This window comes from Trachurus japonicus, chromosome 21, assembly GCF_045865225.1.
Source record: "Trachurus japonicus isolate A0001 chromosome 21, Traja_1.0".
Taxonomy (NCBI): Eukaryota; Metazoa; Chordata; class Actinopteri; order Carangiformes; family Carangidae; genus Trachurus; species Trachurus japonicus.
Genome location: NC_140927.1, coordinates 29,118,324 through 29,129,016, shown reverse-complemented (window position 1 = coordinate 29,129,016; position 10,693 = coordinate 29,118,324). Strand labels below are relative to the sequence as shown.

Genomic DNA, 10,693 nt, shown 5'->3' with positions numbered 1-10,693 from the left:
TTGACTTGAATAGCTTGTAGCTATACATTATTATTATGCAGTTGACGGACATTGTTGATATTGGCATTGGTATCAGTTAACAGGGTCTGTTTATAAATAGCAGTGGCATTGCCACCCTACTCACTGTAATTTGCACATGTTTAAAACAAAAGCATGAATATGTGAACCTGTGAATTACTAGCTTAGTATTGGATGCACAATAACAAGGTATATTTAGTTTAATATAATACACAATTTTATACAATATACTGTATATAGTAGGGGGTCCCTGCTCCATCTCTTTGGGAGTCCTTGGCCTGAAAAACGTTGAAGACCCCGATGTAGAGTAATGAGACTGTATGTATAGGAAAACCAATCACTTAAACTGCCCTTTTAAAATAATTATTTGGAGACTTACATTATCATTTTAGAAGCCAAAAAAAAGTTTGCTATTTTCCCCCCAAATCTTCTGCTTCTCCTTGGCAACTCTGGATGAAACAGGAAATCAGGCACAAGTGCCAGAAAAAACTTTCATTGTATTTGATTGGCTCATATTTCTATTATGGCTGTAAAACAATTGCCATCTAATTTTAGATTTTATTTGTTGGGTTCAGCAGAAGTGGGCCACTTTTTTTTGGCAAATGCCCTTGTTGCATGTTGTATCGTTTTTCTGAAACAATACAAAATGCTTGTGTTTTTTAATGATAAGATAATCTTTTTATTTACATAAATGATCTATACATGACATCAACAAAAGCATATTTTATTCTGTTGACTACAATATTTTTTTATCTGGTAAGAATGTACCCAAATTACTATCAGAAATGAACACAGATGACACCTGGTTCAAGGCAAACAAATTGTCACTTAATATAAAGAAAAGTTCATACATATTATTTCCTCTGAGAAGTCCTCAAGCAACAAATTCTCTTCCTAATGTCTTATTGATGATAACATCTTGAAAATGGCTATATGATATGTGCAATTACTTTAATAACCCCCAAAGGGAAATTTATTTGTGTGGAAGCTCATCAACCGTTTGCAGAAGAATTAAAAAGTACATAAACAATAAAATGGTCTCATAAAAGACAAAATGTGGAAAAAAAAAATAAGGCTTCGCTTCAGTGTCCCTCTGCAAAACAAACCCTACTCTTATTTTGAAGTTCAACAAGCTCCACTTCCGGAACACCCGCAGTTACCTGAATCCACCTTGATTGTGCCCGTCCTGCACGAGAACGACCGACAACATAACTGCGAGTGGTTGCCAGATCTAGACTGTTATTATCCCCCACTCACTGTCCACTTCTTCACACTAAACATAATAATAACACTATTAAAAATCATATTAATTATTCAGTCAGTGACAACAAAGGTTAATTCAAAAATGTTTTTATTTAGTCTATCCAGTGTAATTTATCTACTTTGATAATCTATTGTACAATGAGGTAAAAGATGTGATGACCATTGTTTATAATCTCACAGTAAAAGGCATAAATGTGACATGAAAAGGCACAACCGCAGTCAGTGACAACAATTATTATACAACACAAATACTATGGGGATGACGTTAACAAATTCTCCTTGGGCTCCCAGGTGTTTTTCCACCGTTCTCCACTGAAAGAGACAAAGACACAACAACATTAGTATCATACAGCTACATCTCCTTGAAGAGACTCTGCAGACTCATCCTCTGAATGAAAACAGTGACATCTGCTGTTTTCTCAGCATCAAATTCACATTTACATTTATAATAATCCACAATAATATAATATGATTTTTCATGCTACAGAAACCTGCACTAGGTATCAATAATATCAGCAGCTATGAGGTGAATTATAGATACAATATTCAGCAGCACACTCACCATCCAGAGCAGGGATACCACTGCACCAGCACCTCAGCTTGGCCCTGAGTCCACACACAAACACACACATAATATGCTTTAGATATAATAATGCACACGTTTTGTTTTTAATCAATTTCTAAAATGAGCTGATAAAAACTGTTAATGTCAGAAAGGGAGGAAAAATAAGTTGAAGCTGAAGCCTGCAGCTTTTAGGTCAGTTTTTGGTATATTTGCTTTGGATTTCTATACTTGAGGGAGGAAAAATGAATTATATATTTTTTGTCTGTTTATGTTTAAATCATATGTACATTTATTGTTGTTTATCAATGCTTGTATTTGATTCTACAAGTTGAAAAAGACCAAACTTAACTAAAATCTACATCTTTACATCAGAGTGTAAACAAACAGTAACAGTGAAGTAGGACAAACTGAGTTAACACACAAAGTGTTGCAGGTAACTAATGTTAATAAAGTTTTGATATTGATATAAAATTATTCCACTAAGAATGAAAAGACTTTTCTTTAATTGAAGCTATAAACCAATCAATTCTGTGTTTTTCTCTACAGATCACAAACCTCTGTGATTCGCTCTCCCAGTATTGTTCTGTAGGGGAAGCTGGTGGAGCGCTGGTGAACGGGACACTCTGAACAACACAAACAGAAACAACGTTAATGATTAGTGAAGTTAATTAGTTAATAATCAGCTGAAGGTCAAAGGTCAAAGCAGCATCACAGACACGAACACAACAGGAACCTGCTCCTCTGATGTTATAGCAGTAGGTTCGTTACCTTTAACTGTCGGTGCAAGATGTTTTTAGAACGGCGGAGCAGAGCTGTGAGCTGCTCAGAGCTACGCTACGGAGGCTCATGGGATTTCTTTGGTTTCCCTCATCAAACTCATCAAATACTCAATCCAACAACTCCAAAACGCTCTGGTGGACAAGTTGTGACCTGCACATTCACCACGCTATGAGATAATAATAATAATAATAAATTTTATTTGTAACGCGCTTTTCCAAGTGCTCAAAGACGCTTACATAAAAACACAATTTAAAATACAATTCAGTAAATTATCACAGTTAAAATACAAGAACAAAATACACAAATTTAATTTATAGGTTAAAAGCCAGTTTAAAAAGGTGGGTTTTTAAAAGTGATTTGAAGGTGTGGGGGTCTGTACAGTCTCTGATGGGTTGGGGGAGTGAATTCCAGAGGGTGGGGGCGGCAACGGAGAAGGCTCTGTCCCCCCAGGTTCGGTGCTTGGTCCAGGGGGGTAGGGTCAGGAGATTTCCTGCTGAGGATCGGAGGGCACGGGGGGGGTTGTAGTGGTGAAGAAGGTCTGTGAGGTAGGTGGGGGCCAGGTTGTTAAGTGATTTGTGGGTGAGCAGGAGGATTTTGAATTGTATACGGTGTGCGACGGGGAGCCAGTGCAGTTTCTGGAGGACAGGGGTGATGTGTTCTCGGGAGCGGGTGTGGGTGAGCAGACGGGCAGCAGAGTTTTGGATGTATTGCAGTTTATTGAGGAGTTTGGATGATGAACCGTATAGGATGCTATTGCAGTAGTCCAGTCTGGATGTGATAAAAGCATGAAGAGTTGGTGAGTGCGGGGCGGACACGGGCAATGTTTTTGAGGTGAAAGAAGGCAGTCCTGGTGATCTGGTTGATGTGCTGGTCGAACTTAAGCTGGCTGTCAAAGATGATTCCAAGGTTCCGGATGTGTGGGGAAGGGGACAGAGTGCAGTTGTTGAAGGTGAGGCTGAAGTTTTGGGTTGTTCTGGTGCAGGATGTGGGACCGATGATGATGATGTCTGATTTGTTGCTGTTGAGTTGGAGATAGTTTCTTTGCATCCATTTGTTTATTTCGGTGAGACAGTTACTGAGTGTGGAGTGGGTGGAGTTGGTGATGGCTTTGGTGGAGATGTATAGTTGGATGTCGTCGGCGTAACAGTGAAACTGGAGTCCGTGATGGTGGATGATTTTTCCGAGGGGGAGCATGTAGAGGATGAAGAGGAGGGGACCAAGCACCGACCCCTGGGGGACACCTTGTGACAGGGGAGCGGTGGTGGAGGTGCAGTTGTTTATGCTGATGAACTGTTGTCGGTTGGAGAGGTAGGAGTGTAACCAGGAGAGTGCTGTGCCAGTGATGTGAGTTGAAGATTTCAGTCGGGAGAGCAGGATGGAGTGGTTGATGGTGTCGAAGGCTGCTGTGAGGTCGAGGAGGATGAGGATGTTGAGGTGTCCGGAGTCTGAGGAGAGGAGGAGGTCGTTGGTAATCTTGAGGAGGGCTGTTTCGGTGCTGTGTTTTGATCTGAAACCGGATTGAAAGCATTCAAAGAGATTATTGGAGGTGAGGTGGGTTCTGAGTTGAGAGGCTACAGCACGTTCCAGAATTTTTGACAGGAAGGGGAGATTGGAGATGGGGCGGAAGTTATTTGGGTTGTCCGTGTTGAGACCAGATTTCTTGATGATGGGTGTGATTGCAGCCAGTTTGAGGGTTTGAGGAACAGAGCCAGAACTGAGGGAGGTGTTGATGATGTTGGTGATGAGTGGGGAGATGACAGGGAGGCAGTCCTTAATGAGTTTGGATGGGATGGGGTCCAGGGTGCAGGTGGAGGTTTTTATACCGGTCATAAGAGTTATTAACTGTGCTGGAGATATTGGAGAGAACTGTGACAGGGGCTGGATGGTGGCAGGTGGTGAGGAAGGAGGTGAGGCTGGTGGTGAGACGGGAGGGATTCCAGGGGCGTTGAGGTTACTGTAGATGGTGTCTATTTTTGTTTGAAAGTGTGAAAGGAAGGACTGGCATTTTTCTGTTGTAAACGATGAGGGGGTGTTGTCGTGAGGTTTGAGGAGTGAGTTTATGGTGGAAAACAGAGCCTTGGGGTTATTGGAGCCAGAGTGGATGAGATGGGAGTAGTAGCGTCTGGTAACGTTGTATAACACAACGTTACCAGACAGAGTTGTTTTAGAGGGAAATTCATGCAAAACCGCTGATGCACGTTGCCTTCAGGGACAGTTTTTCATCAAGTAGTCTCTGCATTTCCCTCTAAAACAACTCTGTCTGGTAACGTTGTGTTATTATCTCATAGCGTGGTGAATGTGCAGGTCACAACTTGTCCACCAGAGCGTTTTGGGAGTTGTTGGATTGTGTATTTGATGAGGGAAACCAAAGAAATCCCATGAGCCTCCGTAGCGTAGCTCTGAGCAGCTCACGGCTCTGCTCCGCCGTTCTAAAAACAGCTTGCACCGACAATTAAAGGTAACGAACCTACTGCTATGACTATAGCGATTATGGCAATGGGCCAGTTTGCCAAAATGTTGAACTATCCCTTTAAACAGCCAAACCTCAGTCTGGTCCTGTTGAAGCTGCAGGATGAGATGATGTGAACACACAAACGTACCGGTGGGGTCTCGTCTCCGTCTCTCATGAGTTCTGGTCCGTGTGGGAGAGTCTGACGAGTCCGAGGGAGCGGGCGAAGGAGCCGGAGAGGAGAGGGTGGTGGGTGACGGGGGAGAAACCAGGGGGGAGGGAATCGGAGGGGTGAGACGGGAGGACGAGGAGGAGACAGGACGGGTTAATGGAGAGGAGGAGGAAGAGGAGGAGGAGGAGGGAAGAGGAGGGATGTCAGAAGAGGAAGAGGAGGAGGAGGAGGCTGGAGAGACGACGGAGGCGAAGTCAGAGCTGAGCTGTGGACGGAGCAGAGTGGAGGACATGGACACTGATCCTGGGTCAGCGGTGATGGCAGCGGGAGGAGGAGGAGGAGGAGGAAGAGCAGCAGGAGGAGCAGCAGGAGCAGCAGGAGGAGGAGGAGGAGGAGGAGGAGGAGGAGGAGGAGGAGCAGGAGGAGGAGGAGCAGCAGGAGGAGGAGGAGGAGGAGGAGGAGCAGCAGCAGGAGGAGGAGGAGGACGAGGACGAGGAAGAGGAGGCTCTACAGTGTCGGGTGGAGGTCTCTTTCTCTGTCCCGACTTCCCTACGGCTCCAGACGTCAGAGCCACTGGGAGAAGAGAAGAGACAAAGAAACAGTTTAATCCATCAATCAAACTTTATTTGTAGGGCGCTTTTCAAACAGGAAGCAGCTCAAAGTGCTTTACGTGATAAAAAAAAATAAACATTTACACACAGGGACCAAAAGATTAACTAAATTACTAAGATAAAAATAGATAAATGGAACAGAATAAAAAATAAAAAAAATGAATAAAACAAAATAGATTAATATATGTATAATCCAGAGGAATAAAAACAGAGATACTGCATGAAATTAAAGGGTAACCCTTACAGGCCACTAATTACATGATAAGGTACACACTATTAAGCATTAGTTAAGCATGAATAAATACTGAATTCTTCATATATAACGCATGAATACTCATTAGTATGAAGTTTATAAATACAGTTAGTGCTTATCAATGATGAGTAAAACATTTTTAACTGTGTTTATAAACTACATACTAATGAGTATTCATGTGTTATAAATGATGAATTCAGTATTTAATGCTTAACTGATGCTTAATAATGTGTACTTATTATAAAGTGTTACCCGTGATAATGCCAAGAAATAACAAGTAATTGCGTCATAATGTCTAGAAATATCAGTCAATTACAGAGGACTTGGTGGAGAAACATTCTGGCCTTTCCCAAAAAATTCAAAGCATGAAGAGCACGTGTAATCTTTTGCCTTTATGAAAAACATGACATCACTGTGAAATTGACCATTATTTCTGGGCTATTTCTAGACATTATGATGCAATTACTTGTTATTTCTTGGCTGTTTCTTGACATTATGATGCAATTAGTGGCCTGTAAATTAAAGGTTTACCAATTAAAGTTTAGATCTAATAGATTAGAACAATAAGAACAATTCAGACAATAAATTGTGCAATAAATCTAAAAAATAACAATACAATTCATGATTAACTGATATTAACAGTGTCCATGATGCTGCGTCACGTCACGTTACCGTTGAGCAGACTCTCATAAATCCTCTGGATGGTGCTGATGGCTTCCTCTCTGCCCTCGCAGCTTATCTGCCACGGGCAGAAACACTCGGCCGAGAACCCCTTGGAGGTTCTCCGGGCCAGAAGCAGCATCGGGTGTCGCTCCAGGAGTTCCCACTTGTGGAGCTGGAAACGACATCGAGGAGAGAAAACGGATATTACTGATACTAGATCAGACAGACAATAAAGTCTTTTTATAAATAATTTATAAAATAGAATAAAATTGGACTTAAAAATTTAAAATATATGTGACGTCATCTTCTTATTCCTTATCGTTCAGTATTTTTATAACTGACACGTGACATAAAGGATGAAACAACAACAAACAGCAACAGCAACAGCAGCAGCAGCAGCAGCTCCCTCTAGCGTCTCAATGACGTCATGTCCTTCTTTTCAGAGAAATGTATTATTTATTATTTATCCTTCATATAATTTTATTCATATTGTTTTACTATATTAAAACAATATAACTGCGACTTTGAGGCCGGCCTGTAGGTGCACTGTGCATGTAAGTTACAAATTGATTGATTTAAAGGGATAGTAGCATTTTCTTAAAGTGGGGTTGTATGATCTACAAATAGCCCCTAAGTACTTTAATTGCAGTAGAAGACTCTCTGCACTCCTCCCGTTAGCAACGCCAGCCCATAGCCCTGCCCAGAGATTTACAACATACAGTGTTGTGAATGGACCCAAAGAAACGGCCTATTTTCGCGGCCTAAAAGAGATTTTACCTGAAAAAAAAAAACACAGTTCCATTGTTCGCTATAACATAATTTTTTCCAGCCCTTCAAAGTGCAGGAAAAACACAGTTTTTATTTGGACCTAACCAACTGCTGATCGGCGGGCGCTAACCCTGGGCGGAGGGATACGTGAGTTGGTTAGGTCCAAATAAAAACTGTGTTTTTCCTGCACTTTGAGGGGCTGGAAAAAATTATATTATAGCGAACAATGGAACTGTGTATTTTTTTTTCAGGTAAAATCTCTTTTAGGCCACGAAAATAGGCCGTTTCTTTGGGTCCATTCACAACAATGTATGTTGTAAATCTCTGGGCAGGGCTATGGGCTGGCGTTGCTAACGGGAGGAGAGCAGAGAGTCTTCTACTGCAATTAAAGTACTTAGGGGCTATTTGTAGATCATACAACCCCACTTTAAAAAAATGCTACTATCCCTTTAAGAGGAATAAAATAGCAGAAAGTGCATTCAGAATGGCATGTATAACTGAATGTAACTGTGTTATGAGCTTTTATTTGTTAACATTATGTGAAATTATTCTTATTTAAAAGGGGATATAAACTAAACTTTTATTAAATCATCATCATCGCCCTGTTTGCTTTAAAAAACAAAAAACAAATGTCACATCATATTATTATCAGCAGCAGCAGCAGACAGACAGCGACCCACCAGTATATCTGTGGCGTCGTACACTTTGCTGACGCTGCTGTACTTCTTCTGCCGCTCCTTCCAGCCGTGGGACAGTTTCCTCTTGGTGTTCTCCAGCCTCTGTTTGTACGGCTGCTTGGCGCCGCAGAGAGCGCACGTCTTACTGGCCACGCCGATTTTCCTCTTACACACGAGGCATTCCTTCTGAGTCGACATCTAGGAGCAGGAGGAGGAGAAGGAGGAGGAGGAGGAGATGTGTTATTATCACAGGAGGAAGGAGCTGGTTTTCTCAGCTGTGGAGGACGTCAGAGGTCAAACACTGTGGGACTCGGTGAATAATAATAATAAAACCTGCTGATAAAAACACGTGTTAGGTGTCGTATCAGTATCAGAACTGCCTGATTCACAATATGTGACCTCATGGAAAAACCACACAGGCTCAGTGTTTTGTATATTATCGTGTTTATCCTCCATCCTGAAGGTCAAAATGTTCAAGATTCAAGGTTACTTTCATTGTAAACTTTTCTTCATCTGCTTTACTTACTTGGTTCAGTGACATAAAACATGTTAAACAATTAAAAACAAGCAACACAATTACCACAACTAAGACAACTAAATAAAAAGAAATTAAAAATTGAAATTAAAAGAGCTCCTATGCTAAAATTAACACCCAATAATAAGGAATAATTAAAAACAAAACAAAACAAAACAAAGGACAATCAATAAATAAATGAGCCACAAATAATAAATACATACTGAAAAGTTGTGCAGTGTTTGGTTTAAAATAGTTTGTGTTTCAGGAAGTGTTGATTCATCTGCATTATTTATACACTTTGTTTGCATTTGTATGTGTATGGGTGTGTTATTTTTTATGTTTGAGGCACCTGTTGTTTTTACACAATGATAATAAAGAGTCTATCTGTCTATCTATCTATCTATCTATCTATCTATCTATCTATCTATCTATCTATCTATCTATCTATCTATCTAACAACAAATACTACGTGGAAACCAAAGGTGTTTTAATGAAGTTGTAAATGACTTCTGCTTACTTGCTCTTTGCAGAATTGATGAACTACTCCTGAAAAAAGCCTTTTAACAAAGTTCCTCTGGTTCAATATCACCTTAATTAGTTGTAATAAAGTGAATAATAATGATGAAACAACATGTAACAGACACCATTGATAAAACCATCCTGTGTTTTTTTCTATGACGGTGTTGATGTGTAACTTTAACTAATGCTAACTGTTAGCTCTGTTAGCTCCTCACTCCCTAAACAAGCCTCCTGAATGAAGACCAACGGGTAAATGCGTTAATATTTAACACTAACACAAGCTGACTGTAGATAATATTATTCCTCGAAGCGTTTCATCACTGTCTCATTATAATTTACCTTTTATATTGTCCAACTCTGTCAATAAATCCTCTTGTTTCTATGGTTTCCCCCTCATCTTCTTTACCGCTTCTTCTTTTTTTTGGGTTTACGTCACTTAACGTCCATTCACTCGCATTACTGCCTCCCCGTGGCTTTTTTTTTGTTGAGATTTTTATATTTCTAATATACGTATATCTCAAATAAAATATTTATTTTATTAAAAAATATATACTACTATGTGTTAACCTATATTAACACATAGTGAACATGAACTGTGTATATTGACGGTATGATTTCCATTTTCTTTACATTTTGAAAATAAGGGGTTGTATTATTGTTATTACCCTATTTTATTTGTATAAATGAAAATATGAAATAAACACTGTTATATAAAAAAAAAATCCAGCAGGGTTCAGATTCTGATAAAAAGGTTATTATATTATGTTTAGAAATAACAATACATAACAATGATATAAAAACTACTACTACTACTACTACTACTACTACTACTACTAAAACTACTACTACTACTACTATTACTATAAAGCAAGTGAATAAAATAGAAAGAGATTTTTTTTTTTTTTTTTTTTTACAAAACATGAATAGTAATAATTTCATATAAATTATTTTTTTAAAAATGTAAAAGCAAAAAGTTACTTTGTTAACATGATAAAACCTTTATTTGAATAAAGAAAACCAACAGGTTGATTCCATGATTTAGGAATTTAGCAAAAATTACATTTATTTGTGTATTTAAAGGGATAGTTCACCCAAAATTGAAATTTCATTCATCATTCATTATCTACTCACCTTCATGTCGACTAAGGGCTGGGAGAAGTTTCAGAGTCCTCCGTGGCTTCTCTGAGTTACAGGGGGTCTCGGCGTAGTCGGCATGTCCATATAACGGTTGCAAATGGATACCAATTTTTCTTCGTAACAAAAAGACACACCAAAAAACATCCAAATACCTCCATGCTGCTCGTATGTAATGTCCGTCTTGTATTGAAGCCCCGAAATGCAAAATTGTCCCGAAAAAAATTAAATAAGTCTATATTTCAAGCTTGTTTGTAGTGGAAGCTTCTCGAAGCTCCTCTTCCCGGTTCGTCCTTAGTCGACA

General features: G+C 39.6%; 1 protein-coding gene across 1 annotated transcript; it reads right to left on the bottom strand.

Annotated features, from left to right (window-relative positions):
- Positions 1 to 1,508: 1,508 nt before the first annotated feature.
- LOC146965479 (uncharacterized) lies at positions 1,509 to 9,661 on the bottom strand. Its single transcript, XM_085765049.1, has 8 exons — positions 9,595 to 9,661; positions 8,223 to 8,417; positions 6,784 to 6,946; positions 5,464 to 5,820; positions 5,227 to 5,382; positions 2,402 to 2,469; positions 1,844 to 1,887; positions 1,509 to 1,593 (listed from the first exon to the last, which is right to left on the bottom strand). Exons 2-8 carry the CDS (start codon positions 8,415 to 8,417, stop codon positions 1,533 to 1,535), a joined length of 1,044 nt encoding a protein of 347 aa, XP_085621175.1. The 5' UTR covers positions 9,595 to 9,661; the 3' UTR covers positions 1,509 to 1,532.
- Between the last annotated feature and the right edge of the window lie 1,032 nt (positions 9,662 to 10,693).

Excerpts from the sequence above, each read along its gene's own strand:
- LOC146965479 (XM_085765049.1), bottom strand. The coding sequence starts at position 8,417 with ATGTCGACTCAGAAGGAATGCCTCGTGTGTAAGAGGAAAATCGGCGTG. Across the intron at positions 5,821-6,783 it reads TTATGAGAGTCTGCTCAACG|TGGCTCTGACGTCTGGAGCC; the intron begins GTAACGTGACGT and ends CTCTTCTCCCAG. Across the intron at positions 5,383-5,463 it reads TCCAGCCTCCTCCTCCTCCT|CGTCCTCCCGTCTCACCCCT; the intron begins CTTCCTCTTCTG and ends CTGTCTCCTCCT.